This window comes from Bos indicus x Bos taurus, chromosome 28 (assembly GCF_003369695.1).
Source record: "Bos indicus x Bos taurus breed Angus x Brahman F1 hybrid chromosome 28, Bos_hybrid_MaternalHap_v2.0, whole genome shotgun sequence".
Classification (NCBI taxonomy): Eukaryota; Metazoa; Chordata; class Mammalia; order Artiodactyla; family Bovidae; genus Bos; species Bos indicus x Bos taurus.
The window spans coordinates 29303571-29330607 of record NC_040103.1 but is presented as its reverse complement, the minus strand read 5'-3'; the positions used below and the strand labels follow the sequence as shown (position 1 = coordinate 29330607).

The following is a 27037-nucleotide window of genomic DNA, read 5'->3' as shown; positions in this document are numbered from 1 at the left end:
CATCTTTAGGATTTTCTATATACAATACCATGTCTGCAAACAGTGGCAGCTTTATTACTTCTTCCTTTCCAATTTGGATTCCTTTTTTTTTTCTTTTTGTTTTCTAAGTGCTGTGCCTAAGACTTCTAATACTATGTTGAATAAAAGTGGTAAGAGTGAGCATCCTTGTCTTGTTCTTGATCTCAGAGGAAATACTTTCAGCTTCTTACATTTGAGGATGATGTTGGCTTTGGATTTCTCATATATGGCCTATATGATGTTGAGATGCATTTCCTCTATACCCACTTTCTTGAGGGTTTTTAATCATAAATGGATGTTGAATTTTATCAAATGCTTTTTCTGCATCTAGTTTGCAAATATGATTTTTATTCTTCAGTTTGTTAATGTAGTATATTGCATTGATTGATTTGTGAATATAAAGCTCCAGGAGTTAGTGATAGAGAGGGAAGTCTGGCTTGCTGCAGTCCATGGGGTCACAAAGAGTTGGACACGACTGAGCAACTGAACTGAACTGAACCCATTCATATATCCCTGTATTAAATCCCAGTTGGTCATAGTGTACAATTCTTTTAATGTATTGTTGAATTTAGTTTCCTGATATTTTGTTGAGGATTTTGAAATTTATATTCATCAGGGATATGATTTCTAAAACAACATAATGCTATCATATGAAGACAGGACTTTAAGTCTAATTTCTGATTATTGTTTTTGTCTTGTTTTCTTTTTTTTTTTTTTGGTTATGCTGCATATTCATTGCTGAGCAAGGGCTTTCTCTAGTTGTGGTGAGTGGGGGTGACTCTGTAGTTGTGGGCTTCTCATTGCAAAGTACAGGCTCTAGGTGTACGGGGTTCAGTAGCTGCAGCACACGGGCTCAATAGTTGTGGCTCATGGGCTTAATTGCTCCATGGCATGTGGGATCTTCCTGGACCAGGGATCAAATCCATGTCCCCTGCATTGGCAGGTGGGTTTTTATCCATTGTATCACCAGGGAAGTCCTTTGATATTGTTATAATCAGCAAAATCAAAGAGATTACTTTTAACGTTGTAGAAATTAAATGTGTTTTCCTTCATTTAATTGATTTTTTCCTTGTAAATGTTTTCTATGGCAAACCATACAACCATTAAAAATTGTGTTAACATATATTTACTGACATGTTCTTCATCTTTGAAATGAGAATGTAGATGAGGTTAGGGTTGACAAATACATGATGGCAGACTGTCATTCATCCACCTTCATCCATGGCAGATATTACTGATCAATCAAAATATTCTTTCCTTTTGAATCCAGATAAGGACGTCGAATCTTTGTCAACACAGTATTCTAAAACACCTCCACTGATATCAGAATTTAAGCACAAGTTAAATCCTGTTTGTCATCACTGGTCCAGATGATTTGTAAGGCTCTTTTCATTTACGTGAACCTGTGAACTAAAGCTAAGGCCACAGTCTGATTTCTGTTAAGCTTTTGTTATTGTTGTTTTTTTGCAAAATTTCATTTTTTTATTTTCTTTTTTTTAATATTTTATTTTGTTTTTTAACTTTACAATATTGTATTGGTTCTGCCATATATCAAAATGAATCCACCACAGGTATACATGTGTTCCCCATCCTGAACCTTCCTCCCTCCTCCCTCCCCACACCATCCCTCTGGGTCGTCCCAGTGCCCCAGCCCCAAGCATCCATTATCATGCATCGAACCTGGACTGGTGACTCGTTTCATATATGATATTATACATGTTTCAGTGCCATTCTCCCAAATCATCCCACCCTCTCCCTCTCCCACAGAGTCCAAAAGACTGTTCTATACATCAGTGTCTCTTTTGCTGTCTCGTATACAGGGTTATCGTTACCATCTTTCTAAATTCCATATATATGCGTTAGTATACTGTATTGGTGTTTTTCTTTCTGGCTTACTTCACTCTGTATAATAGGCTCCAGTTTCATCCATCTCATTAGAACTGATTCAAATGTATTCTTTTTAATGGCTGAGTAATACTCCATTGTGTATATGTACCATAGCTTTCTTATCCATTCGACTGCTGATGGACATCTAGGTTGCTTCCATGTCCTGGCTATTGTAAACAGTGCTGCGATGAACATTGGGGTACACGTGTCTCTTTCCCTTCTGGTTTCCTCAGTGTGTATGCCCAGCAGTGGGATTGCTGGATCATAAGGCAATTCTATTTCCAGTTTTTTAAGGAATCTCCACACTGTTCTCCATAGTGGCTGTACTAGTTTGCATTCCCACCAACAGTGTAAGAGGGTTCCCTTTTCTCCACACCCTCTCCAGCATTTATTGCTTGTAGACTTTTGGATCGCAGCCATTCTGACTGGCGTGAAATGGTATCTCATAGTGGTTTTGATTTGCATTTCTCTGATAATGAGTGATGTTGAGCATCTTTTCATGTGTTTGTTAGCCATCTGTATGTCTTCTTTGGAGAAATGTCTATTTAGTTCTTTGGCCCATTTTTTGATTGGGTCTTTTATTTTTCTGGAATTGAGCTGTAGGAGTTGCTTGTATATTTTTGAGATTAGTTGTTTGTCAGTTGCTTCATTTGCTATTATTGCAAAGTTACATTTTGTCCTAAAAAGCAACATGGAGAAATTGACTCTTTGGTTGAATATACATTATTAGAGTATTTGCTGATCAAACTACTATCTTTACTGTTAATTAACACTGTTAATATATATTATCTCAGTGATCATGGTATTATTAAACCCACTTATAAATAAATAAGCAGAGACCCAAGATGTCTATATAACTGGCTCAAATCAAGTAGCATAGCTAGTTCCTAAAGTCAGGTCTTTGCTCTGCTCAGTCAGAGCTCCAGACCTTATGGTACATTACTCTGTAACACTAACAGCTATCTGTTTTTATTCCTTTAGACTGATGATGAAGGTCAGTTTTCATTTCATGGTGTGGCTTATGTTAATATGGTGCCATTGCTGTATCCAGGTGTAAAGAAGATTCGGGGAGCTTTTCATGTTTACCCTTACCTAGATAGTACAGTCTATGAAAAGGTAAGAAAAATTAGTATAAAAGTTATCATCCTAATTTATTCTTATATATGTGTTTACTTATATCTTTAGCACACACATCTTTGCAGTTGATATTTGAAAACAAATGATACACTGGGATGTTAAATATAGAGCCTTGAAGTCTTTTGCCCTTGAATCTTAAAAACTTTAGGATAACAAAAAGCCCCAAACTGGAAACAACCCAAATTTCTATCAACAGGTATTCAGAAAAACAAATTATGTGGTATAACCATACAATGGAATACTATTTGGCAATAAAAAGGAATGAACTATTAAACATGCAACGTGGATGAATCTCAAATGTATTATGATAAATGAAAGAAACCAGACAAAAGAGAGTGCATACTGTATGATGCCAATGAAATACAGTTATCAGAAAGTAGAAAGCAAATCAGTGGTTGCTTGGGAACAGGGATAGAGGGAAGAATGGATTACAAAAGAAATATGAGAAAAAATTTAGAGATGATGAGAATATTGGTTATTCTGACTGATGAAATCATATACTTTAAATATGTAGTTTATATTGAAAAGCAGAGACATTACTTTGCCAACAAAGGTCCATTTAGTCCAGGCTATGGTTTTTCCAGTGGTCATGTATGGATATGAGAGTTGGACTATAAAGAAAGCTTAGTGCCGAAGAACTGATGCTTTTGAACTGTGGTGTTGGAGAAGACCCTTGAGAGTCCCTGGCACTGCAAGGAGATTCAGCCAGTCCATCCTAAAGGAGATCAGTCCTGGGTGTTCATTGGAAGGACTGATGCTGAAGCTGAAACTCCAGTACTTTGGCCACCGGATGGGAAGAGCTAACTCATCTGAAAAGACCCTAATGCTGGGAAAGATTGAGGGCAGAAGGGGACAACAGAGGATGAGATGGTTAGATGGCATCACCGACTGAATGGACATGGGTTTGGGTGAACTCTGGGAGTTGTTGATGGACAGGGAGGCCTGACATGCTACAATCCATGAGGTCTCAAAGAGTTGGACACGACTAAGCGACTGAACTGAACTGATACAGGCATGAGTGCGTGTGTAGTCACTCAGTCAGATCTGACTCTTTGGTACCCTTTGGACTGTAGCTCACCAGGCTTCTCAGTTCATGGGCTTCTCCAGGCAAGAATACTGGAATGGTTTGCCTTGTCCTGCTCCAGGGGATCTTCCAAACCCAGGAATCGAACCACGTCTCCTGTGTCTCTTGCATTGGCAGGCAGATTCTTTACCCACTGAGCCACTGGGGAAGCCTCATATCAATCAGAATATTCTTTCCTTTTGAACCCATCCTTTTGAGTCCAGATAAGGACGTAGAATCTTTGTCAACACAGTATTCTAAAACATCTCCACTAAAATCAGAATTTAAGCATAAGTTCAGAGAAGGCAATGGCACCCCACTCCAGTACTCCTGCCTGGAAAATCCCATGGATGGAGGAGCCTGGTGGGCTGCAGTCCATGGGGTCACTGAGGGTCGGACACGACTGAGGGACTTCACTTTCACTTTTCACTTTCATGCATTGGAGAAGGAAATGGCAACCCACTCCAGTGTTCTGGCCTGGAGAATCCCAGGGACGGGGGAGCCTGGTGGGCTGCCGTCTATGGGGTCACACAGAGTCGGACACGACTGAAGTGACTTAGCAGCAGCAGCAGCATAAGTTAAATCCTGTTTGTCATCACTGGTCCAGATGATTTTATAGGCATACCTTATTTTATGGTACTTTGCTTTATCATTCTTCACAGATGTTGTATTTTCTTTTTACAAATTGAAGGTTGGTAGTAACCCTGAGATGAGCAAGTCTGTGGGTGATATTTTTCAGCCGCATTTGCTCACTTTGTGTCTCTCTCACGTTTTGTTAATTCTCACAGTATTTCAAACATTATTGTTTTATTTGTTATAGTGATCTGTGTTGTTCCTAATCTAATCATTTTGGCCTTTTTTTAAGTGAAGAAGTATTTTTAAATTAAGATCTGTACATTGGTTTTTGAGACATTGCTATTTTACACTTAATAGATTACAGTATAGTGTAAACATAGCTTTTATTTGCATTGAGAAACCAAAAAATCCATGTCTTGCTTTACTGCAATATTTGCTTTATTGATGTAGTCTGGAACCAACCTGCAGTATCTCTAAAGTAAGCCTATATTTCAATTTACCTCAATAAAGTTGGATACAAAATCTTTAGAATAATGCAAGAAGTCTATTGTGTTCAGTATGCGAAAATTTAAATCCATATACTGATTAATGAGCTATAATATGGTTCTTGCAATTTTCAGATGTTAAAATTAAAATTATTTATTTAAGAGAAAAATCAGTTTTATCATGTTGCTTCTTAGGAGAAAGTGCACCTTTATAAAAATCAATAATAATAAAAACACATTACTATTTCATCATCATTAGGACAGCTATTACTCAATAATAGAGTCATGAAAGACCCATCATCTCTATTTGAAAACCAAATGAGTAATAAACTCTGTATAAGTATCCTTTGAATCAGAAGTCAGGTTTATAGGGATGTGTCTGAAATAAATAATAGGATCAAAGCCCTTATATTCATGAAAACTTTTGGGGATCAATAATAGCAAAACTAAACTTAAGATTAAATGTCTAATAATACAGGATGGATTAATAGATTTTTGTAAATAAAAATGGTGGGACTTGCACCCATTAAAAAGGTAAGCATCATGGCTTCCCTGGTGGTCCAGTGGTTAAAGAATCCACCTTGCAACACGGGACATGGGTTCAATCCTTGGTTCGGGAAGGTCTCGTATACTGCAGGGAAACTAAGTCTGTGCATCACAACTGCTGAAGCCTACTTGCCTAGAGCCTGGGCTCTGCAACAAGAGAAGCCACCATAATGCAAAGCTTGGCCCCTCAACTAGAGAGCAGCCCCCATGCTCCACAATTAGATAAAGCCCAGTACAAAAGTGAAGACCCAGTGCAGCAAGAAAAAAAAGTAATGAAGTATATATACTTAGGAAATAAAAATTTTTAAAAAGATAAACATTAATGCTTTGTAGATAATTAAATGCAAAAAAGAAAGCAAAAATTTTGCATATAGCATGCTGCTGCTGCTGCTGCTAAGTCGCTTCAGTCATGTCCGACTCTGTGCAACCCCATAGGCTCCCCGTCCCTGGGATTCTCCAGGCAAGAGTACTGGAGTGGGGTGCCACTGCCTTCTCCGATAAAAGATTTAGATTGCCAAAAATAAAAATCTTCTATACATAGAAGAAACCATCACAAACCAAATTACAGTGTACCTAAAAAATCAGGGAAAATGTTTGAGTATGTATCAGAACGATGACTATTATTCCTAAAATATAAACTACTTTATCCTACCAGTCGTTTCAAGGTGTTTTGGGTGAATCTGAGGGAAACAGAATATCATAATCAAAAGGTTATAGGCTTTGATGTCAGGCAGTTTCTAGATTGAATTCTGGAACTTCCAGACTAGCTGCTATTTACTGACTCTGGGCAAGTAACTAAATTTCTCTCAACTTTATGCATTAGTAAAATGGAGACAGTACTTGTTTCCTATCATTGTTTTACATATTAAAAGAGATAAAATATGTAAAGCACTAGAGATACAGTTGACACACAGACATTTTTATTTATTACTTTTATTATATGCATGTGAAGAAGATTATTCAAATTATTCTTAGGAAAAACTTAAAAAACTTGAACAGATACATGTGATAGTCTGTTAAATGAAAAAGGATGTAAAACTACATCCACTGTGATCACAACTTTTTATAAATACATAATCATAATTTTTTAAATATATGAAAAATACTTGAATCACTTCTGGCTATGTCTGAGTGACAAGGCAGTCAAAGTATTTTCTCCCCCTAGAAGCAACTATAAAGCTCAACCCATTGACAAAATGCCATTTCAGCACTCTGGAAATTGACCAAAGATATCAACAAACTGAGAAGTATTAATGCATGAAAAACTGTGGAGTTTGAGGCATTCTTGCCAACATCTGCTTCTAAACCACCTCCTCCTCCCTTTACTCTGAAAGTGAAAGTCACTCAGTTGTGTCTGACTCTTTACGACCCCATGGACTGTAGCATGCCTGGCTTCCCTGTCCTTTACTCTCTCCTGGAATTTGCTCAAACTCATGTCCATTGAGTCAGTGATGCCATCCAACCATCTCACCCTCTGTCATCCCCTTCTCTTTTTGCCTTCAATCTTTCCCAGAATCAGGGTCTTTTCCAATGAATCAGCTCTTCACATCAGGTGGCCAATGTATTGGAGCTTCATCTTCAGCATCAGTCCTTCCAATGAATATTCAGGGTTGATTTCCTTTAGGATTGACTTGTTTAATCTCCTTACTGTCCATGGGACTTTCAAACGTCTTCTCTAGCACCACATTTTGAAAGCATTACATAGATATAACTTATATACGATAATAGTAGCATAAAGGATGGAGAATAGAATGGAGCTGTAGTACAGTAAAGTTTCTGTTTTTACAAGAATTAAGTTAGGCTCAATGTGCAATAGATTGTGATTAGTTCAGATGCATACTGTGATCTCTAAAGCAACCACTAAAAAAAGTATGTGTGTAGGTACCATACACATGGAAAGATCCCCTAGAGGAGGGCATGGCAACCCACTCCAGTATTCTTGCCTGGAGAATCCCATGGACAGAGAGGAGCCTGGCGGGCTACAGTCAGTAGGGTCGTAAAGAGTTGGACATGACTGAGCGACTTAGTACTCACTCACTCACCATACACATGCATAAAAGTATATATATATATATATATGTATTTAATATTAAAAGAAGGCACTTAAAGGAGGAACAGAGGAGCAAAAAAGACAAGATATATAGAACACAAATAGAAAAATGTCAAATATAAATGTAAATATTTTAATAACACATGTGAGTAGTCTAAATACACCAATGAAAAGAAAGAGGTTATGAGACTGGATTTTTAAAAAATGTTGGGATTTGAGAAATCAAATATATGATACCACTTATGTGTGGAATCTAAAAAATAATACAAATGAATTCATATACAAAACATAAACCTACTCAGATTTAGAAAATAAACTTGTGTTTACCAAAGGGGAAAGAAAGTGAGGGGAGGGATAAATTAGGAGTATGAAATTAACAAACTACTGTACATAAAATAGATAAGCAACAAGGACTTACTTCAGAACACAAGGAATTGTTTTCAATAACTTGTAGTAACCTATAATGTAAGATAATCTGAAAGATATGTGTAACTGAGTCACTTTTCTGTATACCTGAAACTGAAAACTGTAAATCAACTATATTTCAATAGAAAATCAAGATTCAATGATATGCTACCTACAACAAATACGTTTTGATTCAAAGACACATAAGTTGAAGTAAAAGGATGGAAAAGATAAACTCTGCAAATAGAAACAGAGCTAAGTGGCTATATTTATATCAGATAAAATAGACTTCAAGATGAATAATATTATTACAGATATAGTGTGGCATGTCAATTAATCAGGAAGATGAGATTTATAAATTATAGATTATTATATATAATACATGTGTAAATAATAAATGTATATACATATATACTAACAGCAGAACCTCATTATGCATGAAGCCAAACTCAACAGAATTGAAAGAGGTAATAGGCAGTTTGGCAGTTAACATTTAGAAATTTCAATATTCTACTCTTAATACTTGGTAGAACAACTATTTAGAAAATTTTTGTTAAACGTAATTAATTTATGTTTAATAATTGTTTATAATTAATAATTTAATAAACAAAATTACTTTAATATAGAAAATCTGCATTAAATATAACCATAATCTATATTAAACTTACCATATGTGTGTATGTGTGTGTGCTCAGTCATGTCTTTGCACTCCTATGGACTGTAGCCCACCAGTCTCCTTTGTCCATGGGATTTTCCTAGCAAGAATACTGGAGTGGGTTTCCATTTCCTCTTCCAGGGGATCTTCCCAACCCAGGGATTGAACCCATATCTCCTGTACTGCAGGCGGATTCTTTACTGCTGAGCCACCTGGGATTCTCCAAATTTACCATGTGAAGTGAAGTGAAAGTCACTCAGTCATGTTCTGTCTTTTTGCAACCCCATGATCTGTCCATGGAATTCTCTAAACAAGAATACTGGAGTGGGTAACCATTCCCTTCTCCTAGGGATCTTTCCAAACTTACCATACAACCCAGCAAATCATTCCTAGGAACCTACCAAGAGAACTGAAAACTCGCTTTTACATAAAGACATGTATATGGATGTTGATAGCATTATTCATAATAGCTAAAAAGTCACAGCAGTCCAAATGCCCACAACTAGTGAATCAATAAGCAAATTATGGCACATCTATACTAGGGAATCAGTTCAGTTCAGTCGCTCAGTCGTGTCCGACTCTTTGAGACCCCATGGATTGCAGCACGACAGGCCTCCCTGTCCATCAACAACTCCCGGAGCCTACCCAAACTCATGTCCATTGAGTCGGTGATGCCATCCAACCATCTCATCCTCTGTCGTCCCCTTCTCCTGCCCTTGATCTTTCCCAGCATCAGGTTCTTTTCCAGTGAGTCAGCTCTTTGCATCAGGTGGCCAAAGTATTGTTGTTTCAGCTTCAGCATCAGTCCTTCCAACGAACACCCAGGACTGATCTCCCTTAGGATGGACTGGTTGGATCCCTTTGCAGTCCAAGGGACTCTCACGAGTCTTCTCTAACACAACAGTTCAAAAGCATCAATTCTTCGGCACTCAGCTTTCTGTGTAGTCCAACTCTCAACATCCATACATGACTGCTGGAAAAACCATAGCCTTGACTAGATGGACCTTTGTTGACGAAGTAATGTCTCTGCTTTTTAACATGCTGTCTAGGTTGGTCATAACTTTCCTTCCAAGGAATACTAGGGAATACTATTTAACAATAAAAAGGAGTGAACTACAATTAATGTAATATGCCAAAATCATTGAATTTTATTTTTCCAGAGCAAAACTGGAAGAATTCATTTCCTTGTCTCTTTTGGACTTGCTGCTGAAACAGAACCTTATTTCTCCTTTATTGATCGTCTGCTCCATTCTGAAGCTTGCTTAGATGTTGCCCAGTGAATTCCATTTTTAATATTCATGGGCTAGCAGTCTTTAGTACCATCCCCCTAGCCTAAACAGAAAAGATCCAAAATTGTAAATGCTTCATTCTGTTTCAACCGAGCAGAAAAACAGATTCTCATAGGAAGATGCTGTTTAGACCTGGAAAGCAGATTTTTTTCTCCCCCAAATCATGGAATTTTGACTGTACTTTAAATGGGTAAATTGTATGGACAACAGAACAACAAAGCTGTTTTTAAAAAGGAATGAACTACTGATACATGCTGTAACATGGATAAGCCTCAAAAACATTATGCTGAGTGAAAGGAGACATAAATGACTGCATGTTGTGTAATACCTCTTACATGAAATGTTCTCTTCCAGATGTTAACATTTGGAAAAATCTGCATCTTAGAATATATGAAATACAGCAATTATGGTAGAGGTGGCAGGGTTGTGAATAGTATTTAGTATTCATAATTTCTCTTTAATATTGCCATACTATTTTTTAGCAGGTTTATTAAGGTATAGCTGACATATAAATTGCATATATCTAAAGCGTACAATGTAAAACTTCTAATGTAGGTTTGCATATGTGAAACTATTACCACAATCATGAACTGAAAATATCCATTATCCTCATCTGTTACCCTTCTCTCCCTCCTCTGTCCGCTCCTCCCCGCTTTTTGGGGGGAGGGCAGTCTTATTTCTTTCATTTATCATAAATTACATTTAGATTCATCCTTGTTGTTTAATTATAAAGATTATTTTTAGATTCTTTTCTAGTTATTTATCTATAGTTTGAATTTCCCCTTGCATAGTTTTACTTTAAACTTGTACTATTCTTCCAACTATAAGTGATAAGCCAGTAGTTTTTAGATAGATAATATTTCTTGTACAGAAATAAATTCTATCGCTTAAAGTTAATCTGAAACTATGTGTCAAAGTTTAAACACTTTGTGGTACCAAGTTATGAGAAACCAAAACAAGTGAGTTTGAAATTTCTCTTAAATTTCAAACCCTAGTTTAAAAACTAGGATAGGCAGCTAATTTTCTATGAATGGTTTTATCAGTTCAACCTGTATGGCAAGGCAATTAAGCTTTTTTGCTTCTATTTATCTCTGATTGTACTATACTAAAATTATTTGGAAAACTAAATGATGTTAAAGAATAATGTGCTCAGAAGTTCCTCCACCCTTATACATAGTGAAATCAGCAAGAGAAAAACAATATACTGTACTAATGTATATATATGGAATCTAGAAAAATAATATTGATGAACAGCAGGGAAGGAAAAGAGACACAGATGTAGAGAATGGTCTTGTGAACACAGGGGAGGGAGGGAGTGGGAGAAATGGGGACAGTAGCCTACGGGGTCGCACAGAGTCAGACACGACGGAAGTGACTTGGCAGCAGCAGCAGCAGCAGCAGCAGCATATACACGCCATCCGGTGTAGGAGGGATAGCTGGTGAAAAGTTGCTGTGTAGGACAGGGAGCCTAGTCTGGTGCTCGTGATGACCTGGAGGGGTGGGATGGGGGAAGGAAGGAGACTAAGGAGGGAAAGGGCATGTATATAATTATGGCTAATTTGTGTTGTTATATGGCAGAAACCAACACAACATTGTAAAATTTTTAAAAACTCAATAAGAACAATATAAAGTTGTTTTTTTTTTAAGTTTGTTTCATTTGCCTGTGAGTAATTACATTTTTTGTTTGTTTCTTTTCAGACCAAGTGTTTATTTAGCTTGTTCCGGGATACTGGCCATAATTTGATTCAGAATAATAAAGTAGGCGGAATTAATTCTCCAGTGTCTAAACCAGTTGTTTCTAAGAACCTGAAAGAGGATAAAACAGTCAAAGAAAAGGATATGGAAGGAAAGCCTAGGCCTGGGGATGTGGTAGGTTGTCGAGAAGTTGATGATTTTGCTGGTTTTGTTACTTTCCAGAGGCTTGCATTGATTTCTGTTTTGATGAATTGCTTCATTTTAATTGACATTTTGATGCAACATAATGGTCCTTGCTCCTGCTGTTGTGGAGACCATGTAAGAATTGAGTTTTTGATGTGTGCTTATTTTGTTTCAGCAAGCACCTAGTATAAAATCTCAGAGCTCAGATACTCCTTTGGAAATGGAACCCTCCCTTTGCAACAATCCAGAAGGACAGGTAACTGCATGAAGAGTTAGAAAATTAAGTTTGAATCCATCAGTCCTTTACTAAGCAGATTGTATCATATAGTGGAAAATGCTCAGGAAAATTCATTTTCTGAGTAACCATCCCATATTTGCCATGACTAGCTTATGACCTTGAGTAAGGTCATGTCTTTGTCTTGTTGAGACTCTAAAATGAGTGGATAACAGATTAATTTCAAGGTCCTTCCTAGCATTAAAAAATTATGTCTCGTTAATTATGCTTATTAAGCCCTATTAGGGATGTAGAGATACATCATGTACAGCATTTATTCATATGCTCTCAACACTCTGGTGGGCAAAACAGATTGGTATGTAACTAAGTGTGAGACAGACCCTTGATGACCGCTGTAGCAGAGGCACAAATGAAAGCGCTGTGTGGGCTCAGGAGTCAGAGGAGGCAGCCTCAGAAGTCTTCAGGAAGGGGTGGCATCCAAGCCAAGTAGTGAAAGATAAAGAGAACCCTCTGCCAAATGGAGACGGAAGGAGAAGAATTTCAGGATCAGAGAATAACTTGAGTCAAGACACAAAGAAGGTAGCAGAACTCAGGGTATGTCAATTAATTCAGTGTATGATATAGAGAAATGACAACCCACTCCAATATTCTTGCCTGGAGAATCCCATGAACAGAGGAGCCTAGCAGGCTACGGTCCATGGGGTTGCAAGAGTCGGATACGACTTGGCGACTACACCCCCACCACCACCATGATACAGAGAAATGAAAAGAAAGTAATGGCTCTAGAAGGAGGTGATAAAGAAGAGAGAGATTGAGTTGGGGTTTAGAAATGCTTTGAAAGGCTTGCTGAAAAGTGTGGGTTTCATTCTGTGGATGATGAGGGACTGTTAAGCCTTATCTCAGAAATGCACATTTAAGTTTTTAAGTCATGTAGAAATAATACCTCATGAGTGTGTCAGGGCAATACTCTTGCCAGGATATAGAAAAAAGAGACTGAAGTTGTGGTAGGGGATTCAGACGTCGGTGTATAGGTTTTTCCTATAGTACAGGTGAGTGTCAATGACAGTTTAATCTAGGGACAGGGTTGTAGTAAAGAAAGTAAAAAACTCGCAGAGGCAAGGTATGAAATTTGAAAGCTTTGGGTGTTGAGGAATAAAAGTTAAAGCTAACTTGGGTTTCAAGCCTCACTTTCTGGAAAGATGACAGAATCATTAGAGAAAAATAAAGATAGTGGTTATTATAGGGGAATGATAAATTCAGTTTTGGACCTGATATATTTAGGATGCTGGCAAAAATCTAGGTAGAAATGTCCTAGGTTGAAGTTGATAGATGGTACTTAGAAGGGTGTGGGTGGGAATGTCAGAAGGTTATGATATTATTTCTGCAAGACTCCTGAAAGATGTTTGCTAGAAGATAGAATGACACTCACTTAAAAGAATTTTAAGAATGATATTGAACAAATTAAACAAGACTTCAGCTGGGGTAGATGTTTTCAAGAGTAAAATTGAAAACCTTTTTCTGCAAGAGATAACCACTGCCACTATTTTTTAAAAATATTTATTTATTTATTTACTTATGGCTGCCCTAGGTGTTCGTGGCTGTGCTTGGGGCTTTCTCTAGTTATGGCAAGCTGGGGTTTCTCTTCGTTGTGGTGTGCAGGCTTCTCCTTGCAGAGGCTTCTCTTGTTGTGTAGGAAGGGCTCTAGGCACACTGGCTCCAGTCATTGCAGTACTCAGGCTCAGTAATTACGGTGCATGGGCTTAGTTGCCCTTCTGCATATGGGATCATTCCAGACCTGGGGTCAAACCTATGCCCACTGCATTGGCAGTCGGATCCTTAACCACTGGACCACCAGGGAAGCCCCCCCCCATTACTATCTTTCTTTCCAGTTATTTTTCTATCTAAAAAATATTTTAAGTCGTAATCACACTTGCTTGCTTGCTTGCTAAGTCACTTCAGTCGTGTCCTACTTTGCGTGACCCCAGAGATGGCAGCCCACCAGGCTCCCCCGTCCCTGGGATTCTCCAGGCAAGAACACTGGAGTGGGTTGCCATTTCCTTCTCCAATGCAGGAAAGTGAAAAGTGAAAGTGAAGTCACTCAGTTGTGTCCAACCCTCAGCGACCCCATGGACTGCAGCCTACCAGGCTCCTCCGTCCATGGGATTTTCCAGGCAAGAGTACTGGAGTGGGTTGCCATTGCCTTCTCCGCATAATCACACTATATATAGTTAAATATACAATTTTCTCATTTATATTGTGAGCATTATAGTACTAAAATTTTTTCATGAATATGTATTTTCCTGGAAAGAATAAATTAGAGAAAAATGTCTTTGCAGCAATATGTAGAAGCAGGGACTTACATTGTGTTGGAGATTGAACTGGACAAAGCCTTGGTTCCGAAGAGAATGCCAGAGGAACTAGCCAGAAGGTGTGTGCCGATGGTTCTTATACCTGTTTTGCAAGACAATTTAGGTGACTTCCTTTAAAGGAAGTTGTTTTGTCCACATAAATGTAATTTTTCTTGGGTTAAGCAGCAGACAGTTTTCTGGGTGTTTTTTTTTAATGAAGTTTTTTTCATTACTTTTGTCTTCTTTTAAAAAAAGCCATATATACCAATTACAAAAATATTGAAAATTTCAAGATCAGCAAGAAAAAAAAAATCAACAAGAAAGTATCTAAAAATACCCAGATTTCTTTCTACTCACCCAATGATAACCATTTTTAACACCTTGGTATTTATCCTTCTGGAGTTATTGTAAGTCTCTATATTACACACACACACACACACTCCTCTCATATAAATATGTGTAATTTTTTAGAACTATGCTTACGTTGTACCACAGTGCTTTGATTGTGTTGATAAGAAGTTGTCTGTTTCATCAAGGTTATCCAATTTATTGATGTATAATTATTCATGGTATCCTTTATTGTCTTTTTTATATAGATAGATGGAGAATAATGTCTCCATATATATGAGGAATCCCTCTACATTTCCTCTCAATCCTCATGCCATTTCCCTACCAACACCCTGCACCCCAGGCCTAAGCAATCACGTATCTACTTTTTGTCTGTATAAATTTGCCAACTCTGGAACATTTCATTTAAGTGGAAGCATATACCAATGTGGTCCTCGTTGGCTGGTTTCTTTCATCTAATATGATGCTGTGAAGGTTCATCCAGCATGCAGCGTGTATCAGTATTTCATTTCCTTATTGTTGAATAGTACTTCATTCTATGAATGTACCACATTTGGGCAATTTACTCTTACTATAGCATTCTGTAATGATTATATTAAAATGGAAATCAATTCATATAACTCCTCTCTTCAGAAGCTACCAGTGACTCCCATCATACTCTGAGCAAAAGTCAGTCTATATGACCTACAAGGGGCTGGCTATGTACTCTGCATGTATTTTCTCCTCATTTTTTTCTGTCTAGCCAAAGTGGCCTCTTGTTATTGCTCACACATGCCAGGCATACTCTTGCAGCAAGGCCTTTACACTTGCTGCTTGCTTTTCCTATAATTTCCTTCACCCCAGATATCTACATGACTTGCTTCCTTACTTCTATCAGGTCATACTCAAGTATTATCATCTCAGTGAAGCTTTCCCTGGTGAAATATGCTCCCCATCTCCACCACTCCCAACCCCCAACATAGTTTGTCTGCCTTCTTGTATTATTTTTCTGTGTGGAACATATCACTAACATATTTATCTTATTTATTGTCCTTTTTTCCCCCAACTAAAATGTAAGTGCCACGAGGGCAAGAATTTTTGTCTTTGCTTAATACTCTATCCCTGGCACCTGGAAAAGTGCCTGGTGGATAATAGGCACTCAATATATATTTTCAATGAATGAATAATATTGTCTCTGGAAAGGAAACTGGGTGGCTAAACAAGGTTGGCAGGAGACCACTTACTATATATTGGTTCATATTTCTTAAATTTTGAATCATATGGATATATTATCTAGTAACATAGATAAAATTAAAATTAAGAGTTATGAGCAAGGTCTACAATTACATAGAACCTATTCTCACTTTTCTTTTTGGCCATGCCACATAGCTTGCAAGATCTTAGTTCCCCAACCAAGGATTGAACCTGGGCCACTGCAGTGAAAGCACCAAGTCTTAACCACTGGACCACCAGGGAATTCTCATGCGAAGAGCTGACTCATTGGAAAAGACTCTGATGCTGGGAGGGATTGTGGGCAGGAGGAGAAGGGGACGACAGAGGATGAGATGGCTGGATGGCATCACTGACTCGATGGACGTGAGTCTCAGTGAACTCCGGGAGTTGGTGATGCACAGGGAGGCCTGGCATGCTGCAATTCATGGGGTTGCAAAGAGTCCGACACGACTGAGCGACTGATCTGATCAGAAAGAAAAATTGGATTTGTGAATTTTTTGGTAAATTTCAAGACAGTATAGTATACCTAAGTAGGAATCTGAAACTCTTAGAAGGAAGAACTATAATTCCGTTTGTCTGTGTGCTCAGTCACTCAGTCGTGTCCGACTCTTTTCAACCCCATGGACTGTAGCCTGCCAGGCTCCTCTGTCCATGGGGATTCTCCAGGCAAGAATACTGGAATGAGTTGCCATGCCCTCCTCCAGGGGATCTTCCCAACCCAGGGATTGAACCCAGGTCTCCCACATTGCAAGTGGATTCATTACCAAGTGAGCCATCAGGGAAGCCCCTGATTTCTTTTGGGTTCTTGTAAGAACTCCTGGAAATGGAAGGTAAAAGTTTTGGTGTAAGTAGTTTAACAGTGATAAAATGTATTTTCTTATTCACTGTAAAGTTTTTTTTTTCCACTGTAAAGTTTAATGTCTTTACTGTAGCTTAATGCAGTCTTATAAATTATGACCAAGAGTATACTTTTTATCCTTATTGTTATTCAGTCACTCAGTTGTGTCTGACTTTTTACAGCCCCATGGACTGTAGCACATCAGGCTTCCCTGTCTTTCATTATCTCCCAGAGTTTGCTCGAACTCATGACCATTGAGTCGGTGATGCCATCCAACCATCTCGTCCTCTGTTGCCACCTTCTCCTCCTGCCTTCAATCTTTTCCAGCATCAGGGTCTTTTCAAATGAGTCAGTTCTTCACATTGGGTGGTCACTGTATTGGAGCTTCAGCTTTAGCATCAGTCCTTCCAATGAATATTTAGGATTGATTCCTTTTAGGATTGACTGATTTGATCTCCTTGCAGTCCAACAGACTCTCAAGAGTCCTCTCCAGCATCACAGTTCGAAAGCATCAACTTTTCCTACTGAAGAGGAAAGAAAAGCTTTCACTTGCTTGTACCATTTATATTTCCAAAGCTTTGTGCTTTCAGAGACTCTACCAAAAGTCATAACAGCTACTGTTAGTAGCTACATAAAGCTACTAAAGTCGAAACACCCATTTCTTTCTAATGCCTGAGTTATGTAGTTTCTTGTGTACAAGAGATTTTAAAAAAATGAATAAGGGTAAAGCCTGGCCTCAAATTAGCCAGAAGTGCAACTTAGCTACTTTCCAGGTAGCTATTTAGTGGTTTCCTACCTTCCTTCCTAATTCACAGTTATATGCTGTTCTGAAGTTCACATCTAGGTTCTTACATGAGATAATAGCATAGTGGTCCAGTGTGATGGGCAACTGACCTTTGATATCCCTCACCCAGACCTTTGGCGCTGGGAAATAAAAGAACATACATCTGGATATAAGAAAGTTTGTGTGTTTTTTTTCTGATACAGGGTCAAGGAAATGATTCCTCCAAGGCCACCTCTTACCCGTAGGACAGGAGGAGCTCAGAAGGTAAGTGCCAAAGCCAAGGTGAAACTCTGCGATGTTGAGTGCACCCACTTGAAAATAGAGCTTGGGCTCTTCGGTGTGTTTTCCAGAAGGGGTGAGAAATTGTAGCTTCACATATTTTCCCTCATGCTTCTATCTGACCAGATTAAACATACAGTGTTTAATCTTTGGCTGATGGTTTCTGAGATGGGAAGAAAAGGGCAATTTATACCTAAAGTATTACTGAATGTAAAACCCAGTCCAGTTTCAGACTTTCCTTCCACGTCTTGACCTCTTTGAGGCCCCTTTACCAGACACTTTGTATTTTTCTAGGCGGTGAGTGACTACCACAAGCAGATCAAGAACATTTCTAGAGCCATTCTGAATGAATATCACAATATGTTTGGGAAACAAGTAGTCAAGACTGGTAATGATATAGACAGTGAAACCCTGGAGGAGCAGAAGTGCCAGCTCAACTATGAACTTAATTGCTCTGGAAAATACTTTGCTTTCAAAGAACAACTCAAGGTAAATATTAATTTATTAAACCGTGGATTTTTATGAAGCATCTTATCTGCATATGTAGTTATCATTTCTTTTCCAGTGATGTTCAGCTATGCTCTACCTTTCTTGCTACTGATACAAAGACCTATGTCCTCCATGATGGAATGTCTAGAGACATTCTTCCACTCCTGTATAGTCTTGGTATGGTTCAGTATCCATACTGAGTGTAAGCTTGTAATAAACTAATTCCTCACTTGAAGTTAGGCCAGATTTGGGGCCAGATTTCGTGTTGCATTAGCAGGCAGACACTCTGTACCTGGTGTTGATTCCATGACAATTTTCTGTTTCCCATTGCAAACCTTTTCCAGCCCATAGAATCACTAAGATTTGAGAAGTATTTACTTAACAATAATTTCCCAAATAATAATGGCTAACATTTATTGAGTATTTGTTGTATACAGACGAATTTTTAAATATTCCATATTTTACTAATTTAATCCTCACAACAACTATAAGAGAAAGGTACTCCTCATTTTATAGATAGAGAATTGCAGTATTTAGTTGATTAAATAATTTGCCTAAGATTACAGAGCTAGTAAAGGTCAAAGATGGGATGTACATTCAGGCAATCTGGCTCCAGACTCAACATTCTTATTTGCTAGACTGCATTGCCTTTCTATGTACATTTACTATGTGCCCTAAACTGTACCAAACAGATACAAAGAAAGTATGTGGAAATAATAAAGTGAAAAGCAACGGATACCCATGGAGACAAGAGGCCATTCTCAGGTGGCATAGGCACATCTCAGTTTGATTCCTGGTTCTACTATTACTAGCTGGATGTCCTTCTTCACCTGTTATTTCTCTTTGGCCTCTCAATCCTCTTTTGAAGTAAGATAGGAATACCAGAAGTACATATCCATTTAATAAATGAGGAAACCGAAATACCAAATGTAAAATAATTTATGAGGTTGTACAGTGGCAGGATTAGAACCAGGATTCCATTGTTCAGTCTCTCAAATCAGGCCTTTCTCCTTTTCTCCCTTGAATCATGTTGCCACTATGAAAAACATGATGCATAAACATAATGCTAAGGTTTTCTTTGTCTTTGTGACTCTCTTTGCAAAGTGTGAATCCTGTATTGACCATATTGATGATGATGGTAATGTCAAGAAAAGAATGATGTCATGAATACATACTTTGATGTCATGCAAAGTATGTTGATTGGGGGAAAATCAGAGAGCCAACGGTCTAGCAGTCACCAAGGAAAATCATTTCACCTTCTGGATTTCTGATGAGCCTTAGATCAGAAGCTCAAGGGAGGTCTGTGCTGTTAGCATGCTGCTGAACTGTGTTATCACATGGTGATGCGTGTCTCTTGCAGCATGCTGTGGTAAAGATTGTGAGAGAGAAGTACTTGAAGACAACATCATTCGAAAGCCAAGAGGAGCTGCAGAAATTTATCAGTGAGCTGTATGTTTTCTTGGTGGATCAGATGCATGTGGCCTTAAACCAGGTAGGTGCCTTAGAACTAAGCACTCTTCCTTTTCTCTGTAGGTCATCAGGGTCTCCTCTAAATAATTCCTTTCTTCTTGCCTCTTTTCTTCCTTAACTCCACAGACATTTATTGGGGTAGCTGCTCTGTGCTAGGCATTGAAAACACAAAGATGAATGAGAAACTGCCTAACTTATAAGACTAATTTTTGGAAAAATAAGGGGGTATCCTCTTTCATGCAATCTCAGAAACTACAGAATGATCTCTCTTCATTTCCGAGGCAAACCATTCAATATCACGGAAATCCAACTCTATGCCCCGACCAGTAACACTGAAGAAGCTGAAGGTGAACAGTTCTATGAACACCTACAAGACCTTCTAGAACTAACACCCAAAAAAGATGTCCTTTTCATTATAGGGGACTGGAATGCAAAAGTAGGAAGTCAAGAAGCACCTGGAGTAATAGGCAAATTTGGCCTTGGAATATGGAATGAAGCAGGGCAAAGACTAATAGAGTTCTACCAAGAGAACACACTGGTCATAGCAAACACCCTCTTCCAACAACACAAGAGAAGACTCTACACATGGACATCACCAGATGGTCAATATAGAAATCAGATTGGTTATATTCTTTGCAGCCAAAGATGGAGAAGCTCTATATAGTCAGCCAGGAGCTGACCGTGGCTCAGATCATGAACTCCTTATTGCCAAATTCAGACTTAAATGGAAGAAAGTGGGGAAAACCACTAGACCATTCAGATATGACCTAAAGCAAATCCCTTATGACTATACAGCAGAAGTGAGAAATAGATATAAGGGACTAGATTTGATAGTGTGCCTGATGAACTATGGACAGAGGTTCATGACATTGTGCAGGAGACAGGGATCGAGACCATCCCAAAGAAAAAGAAATGAAAAAAGGAAAATGGCTGTCTGAGGAGGCCTTACAAATAGCTGTGAAAAGAAGAGAAGTGAAAAGCAAAGGAGAAAAAGAACGATACACCCATTTGATTGCAGAATTCCAAATAGCAAAGAGATAAAGCCTTCCTTCAGCAATCAATGCAAAGAAATAGAGGAAAACAATAGAATGGGAAAGACTAGAGATCTCTTCAAGAAAATTAGAGATACCAAGGGAACATTTCATGCAAAGATGGGCTCAATAAAAGACAGAAATGGTATGGACCTAACAGAAGCAGAAGATGTTAAGAAAAGGTGACAAGAATACACAGAAAAACTGTACAAAATAGATCTTCATGACCCAGATAATCACGATGGTGTGATCATTGACCTAGAGCCAGACATCCTGGAATGTGAAGTCAAGTGGAACTTAGGAAGCATCACTACAAACAAAGCTAGTGGAGGTGATGGAATTCCAGTTGAGCTATTTCAAATCCTGAAAGATGATGTTCTGAAAGTGCTGCACTCAATATGCCAGCAAATTTGGAAAACTCAGCAGAGGCCACAGGACTGGAAAAGGTCAGTTTTCATTCCAATCCCAAAGAAAGGCAATGCCAAAGAATGCTCAAACTACCACACAATTGCACTCATCTCACACACTAGGAAAGTAATGCTCAAAATTCTCCAAACCAGACTTCAGCGATATGTGAACTGTGAACTTCCAGATGTTCAAGCTAGTTCTAGAAAAGGCAGAGGAACCAGAAATGAGATTGCCAACATCCACTGGATCATCAGAAAAGCAAGAGAGTTCCAGAAAAACATCTCTTTCTGCTTTATTGACTATGCCAAAGCCTTTGACTGTGTGGATCATAATAAACTGTGGAAAATTCTTCAACAGATGGGAATACCAGACCACCTGACCTGCCTCTTGAGAAACCTATATGCAGATCAGGAAGCAACAGTTAGAACTGGACATGGAACAACAGACTGGTTTCAAATAGGAAAAGGAGTACGTCAAGGCTGTATATTGTCACCCTGCTTATTTAACTTATATGCAGAGTACCTCATGAGAAATGCTGGGCTGGAAGAGGCACAAGCTGGAATCAAGATTTCCGGGAGAAATATCAATAACCTCAGATATGCAGATGACACCACCCTTATGGCAGAAAGCAAAGAAGAACTAAAGAGCCTCTTGATGAAAGTGAAAGAGAGTGAAAAGTTGGCTTAAAGCTCAACATTCAGAAAACTAAGATCATGGCATCCAGTCCCATCACTTCATGGCAAATAGATGGGGAAACAGTGGCAGACTTTATATTGGGGGGCTCCAAAATGACTGTAGATGGTGATTGCAGCCATGAAATTAAAATATGCTTACTCCTTGTAAGGAAAGTTATGACCAACCTAGACAGCATATTAAAAAGCAGAGATATTACTTTGTCAACAAAGGTCCATCTAGTCAAGGCTATTGTTTTTCCAGTCATCATATATGAATGTGAGACTTGGACTGTGAAGAAAGCTGAGCGCCAAAGAATTGATGCTTTTGAACTGTGGTGTTGGAAAAGACTCTTGAGAGTCCCTTGGACTGCAAGGAGATCCAACCGGTCCATCCTAAAGGAGATCAGTCCTGGATGTTCATTGGAAGGACTGATGTTGAAGCTGAAACTCCAATACTTTGGTCCCCTGATGCAAAGAGCTGACCCATTTGATGCTGGGAAAGATTGAGGGCAGGAGGAGAAGGGGATGACAGAGGATGAGATGGTTGGATGGCATCACCGACTCAATGGACATGGGTTTGGGTGGGTTCTGGGAGTTGGTGATGGACAGGGAGGCCTGACGTGCTGCGGTTCATGGGGTCGCACAGAGTTGGACACGACTGAGCAACTGAACTGAACTGATGCCAGTTATATGTTCATATAGCTAGGGAGAAAAGAGAAAGTCTGAAAAGATTTTTTTGAATTTGGCAATAAAGAGGCTGTTGTTAACCTTTTCATAGCGGTTTCATTGGTCTAATGAAGTAGATCCAAGTTATAGTGAATTGAGGAGTAAATGAGTGATTAGAAAGCAGGTGGATAAACATTCAAGAAGTTGGAAGATAAAAGGAAGGAGTAGGAAAGTAGTAGCTAGAAATTAGAGATTTTCTTTTTAAGATGGAAAAGTCTTTAGAATGTCCTCAGGTTTAGGAAAAGGAGTCAGTAGATTGGGAGAAGTTCAAAGTTGAGGGGAAAGAGAGGACAATCAATGGCAAACTTGGGATATACAAATGGAAAAGGATCAAGAATTTAGATGTAAGGATTAGCCTCAAAACAGAGAAGGATGTGATACCTCTTCCTCTGAGGTTGAAAGCAAAGACATACAATGGATGCAGGAATAAACAGTTTAGGGGCTTCCCTTCTTGAGCACTGGTGGTTAAGTGGTTAAGAATCTGCCTTGCAATGCAAGGGATGCTGGTTTGATCCCTGGTCTGGGGAGATTGCACATGCTGTGGACCAACTAAGCCTGTGCACCACAGCTACTGAGCCCACGCTCTAGACCCCGAGAGCCACAACTGCTGAGCCCATGTGCTGCAGCTGCTGAAGGCCCATGTGCCTAGAGCCTGTGCTCTGCAACAAGAGAAGCCACCGATGAGAAGCTCACACACTGCAATAGAGAGTAGCCCCCGCTCTCTGCGACTAGAGGAAGCCCACATGCACCAACAAAGACCCACCACAGCCAAAAAATTAAATAAATCTTAGAAAAAAGAGAAACAATTTGGTTGTGGGATTCAAAAGTTGAAGGATTTTTTTTTTTTTGCCTAATAATTTCTATTTCCTCTGTGAAGTAACATCTTTACTGAAAGTGAAAGGAGTAAGTGTTGAATGTAGTTTGAAGAGAAGAAAATTTAGATACTGCCTAGCATAATGGAAAATGTTGCTGAACAAGGACAGATACATAGATTGTTGAGAGTAGTAAAGTCTTCAGCTAAGACCATATGCAGTTTTCTTCAGGCTCAATTAGCAGCTTCTGCCTAAGAAGGAAGAAGTCAGATTGTGGGATTGTTTTGATTTGGGAGTTGTCTGAGCAAGTGCAGGAAAAGGACAAGGATGCCCAGGACTTGAGTGTGCTGGTGAGAGAGCAGTATGAGTAGATAATCATGAGGTCCAGGCTTATCCATTTGGGAAATTATAGGTGTATTGGAAGTCAGAGAGCAGTTTTAAGGGGACTAAATGACAAGAAGACAGAAGGCTTGTAATGTGGGTATGGGGAGTGGATATTAGAGGTAAAATATTTCTGGTTTGGGCATAGGAGTGTGTTGCTATAGGGATTTGGAGCTCAGAATTAGAAAGAACGGAGTACAGAGGCATTAACAATGATCAGAAGCTCTCTTTGGCCCATCTCAAACTGAGCTTCACTCTTCACATTCCTTAGTAACTCTCATTGTTAAAGTCAACGATACAAGTTTTATTTCTGGTTAAGAAATCGGGGGAGGGGTCTTCCCTGCCCCTGGCCTCTGGCCCAAGAGATTGCTTATTATACCAGACCTCCTCTTTCCTATCTGGGTATAAAGGATATGTTATTTTTCCTTCTACCTTTCTGGCTATGTCTAAAATGTCTCCTTGGTAGAATCTGTCTATATATCCCATTGAAAATATAGATGTAGCTGCCAAAGATTTGTTTTCTCGATGTTTGAAGATTCTGGCTAGTTCTTGACAACCTTTTCATGTCATGACCCCTAAAAAATGATAATATTTCTGTACACTAGAGAAAAAGAAAGAAGCTATTTGGGGTTAAAAGTGACTTAGGGATGCTGACTGCCCAGCCTTGAGGAGAGCAGTTCTGCTGTAAATAATTTTTACTCACTTCCATGAGCTCAGACTGTTGGTGTTCAGATACCTGAGATTCTATTTCACCCTCGATATTTATCTGTTGGTTCACACTCACTCTGTTACTGTACTGGTAAGACTGTGAGAAACCTCAATATCATTTCAGACATCATAACTAGAGTCTCATATCTGGTTTATTCTTATAAAACTTCTCTGCTTATAACTGCTTCATTTTGTCTGCCTGTCATCTTGATGCTGACAAGACCATGCCAGATGATGTCCAAGGCACCCCTCCAGCCATTTATACTAGCAGTGAACAGCTTCGACTCTTTGCCTTTGAAGCAGAAGTCAATGAGAACTATGAAATGGCAACAGTGTACTATGAAGAGGTAATTAAACATCTTTCTGGTGGTTGTTGCTACTGCTAATTGTATAATATGGGTATAATACATAGGAGTGTTTGATTGTTTAAAATCCAACCTTGTTGGTGAAAAGATGGACACATAGATCAATAAGAGAGTCCAAAAATAGGTCCATAGAAACAGAGCCATTATATTTTTGACAAAGTTGTTTACAGATTTAAAAATTCAATGCCTAAAGGATAGGCTTTTCAAAAAATTGTGTTAGAACAGTTGGTTATCCATATGCAGAAATGAGCCTCAAGAGGCAGAAATAAAGATGGCAGAGTAAGGGGACTTGGAGGTCACCTCCTTGCCTTAAGCATGTTAAAAATATACCTACATGTGGAACAATTCTCACTGGAAGCTGACAGAAGGGCTCATGTACAAGCAAGGCTGTAAGAAAGATACACGCATAATTTAGCTGAAAGGGAAGAAAAGTGAGCTGGTTGGGACCTGTGACCCTAGGAGGGGACTCAGAGGAAAAGGGAGAGTGCAGTGGTGAATATTCACACTGAGGGGTAAGTGAGTCAAGCCGCAGACTGGGTGTCCCAGTCCTGGATTACTGTGTAGAGAAGACAGGGCGCCTTTGCGGGTTGGAGGACTGACTGCTGGGACAAACAGAAAGGCTGGAGAAGCCTGGGCTCCGTTTATGAAGAATGCAAGTGTCCTGGCTTGCCCCTGAGGCAGGGCAGAGCGAGATCTGCCCTACAGGCTGGCACATTCCTCACGGCCGCCTTACCATGCATCTGGGCCCAAGCCAAGCCAGTGCTCCAGCCCCACTCAGACCACACCACAGCATGGCACTGGATCTGGGGGCCACAACCAGGAAAAAAAAGTCTAACCTGGGCTGCATCTGAGAAGAGCCACAGATGGCTACATAAGCAGCCATTGTTACAGCTATATGCACAGGGCCCAACTTGCTTCACCCACCCTCCCTCTGGTACAAATGTCCCAGTGTAGGGAGAGGGAGAAACACGCACTTAATGGGAACATAGCTGGAGGAAGATTGTCACATCCAGTTGTGAAACTGTTGCCCTGTGTTTTCTTAGGAGAATTTTATAGTTTTAGATATTACATTTAGGTCTTTGATTCACTTGAATTATTTTTTTGTATATGGTGTTAGGTAAGGGTTCAACTTCATTCTCTGCATGTGGATACTCCGTTTTCCTAGCATAGTTTGCTTAAAAGATTGTCCTTTTCCTACCGAATGGTCTTGACACCTTTGTCAAAAGTCATTTGACCATATATGTTAGGATTTATTTCTGGGCTCTCCATTCTATTCCCTTGGCTTATATGTCTGTCTTTATACCAGTACCAGACTGATTATTGTAACTTTGTTAAGTTCTGAAATCAGGAAGTGTGAGTTTTCTAGTTTTGTTCTTTTTAAAGATCATTTTGGATATTCAGGATCCTTAAGATTCCATATGAATTTTGGAATGGGCTTTTATGTTTCTGCAAAAAAATATCATTGGGATTTTGATAGACATTGCATTGGGTCTATATATTGCTTTTCACAGTATTAAGTCTTCTAATCTAATCTGTGAACATGCAATGTGTTTTCATTTGTTTATCTCTCTTCTTTTTAATTTCTTTCAGCAATGTTTTATAGTTTTCACTCATTATAAGTTGCTTTTATTATTACATATTTGTGGATAAGCTGATATTTGCCTCCTCAAGACTGTGACAGAAGTGATTATATGTAAATTTTTAAAATGAAACATAAATGAACCTTTTGGTTCCCAAGTAATTGGATGAGCATATGGTGACCAAAACACTGATACTAGAAAGCAGTGAATTGAGGATTTATTTTTTTTTTGAGGATTCATTTTTTACATTATTTCAATAAATATTTATTGACCACATAATATAAGCCAGACAAGTGACTGTTCTGGGCATTCAGAATTTAATGGTAAGCAAAAAAGAAGTCATACTTCTAATTTCATAGA

General features: G+C 38.8%; 1 protein-coding gene across 1 annotated transcript in view; it reads left to right on the top strand.

Moving 5' to 3' along the window:
• Positions 1–27037, top strand: part of CFAP70 (cilia and flagella associated protein 70) — an 83440-nt gene that overhangs the window by 27640 nt on the left and 28763 nt on the right. The window contains exons 10-17 of the mRNA XM_027530681.1: positions 2887–3021; positions 11810–11980; positions 12165–12245; positions 14561–14652; positions 17958–18018; positions 18328–18522; positions 19883–20014; positions 24954–25079. Coding sequence (XP_027386482.1) covers positions 2887–3021; positions 11810–11980; positions 12165–12245; positions 14561–14652; positions 17958–18018; positions 18328–18522; positions 19883–20014; positions 24954–25079 — 993 coding nt within the window. The remainder of the gene's footprint in view (positions 1–2886; positions 3022–11809; positions 11981–12164; positions 12246–14560; positions 14653–17957; positions 18019–18327; positions 18523–19882; positions 20015–24953; positions 25080–27037) is intronic.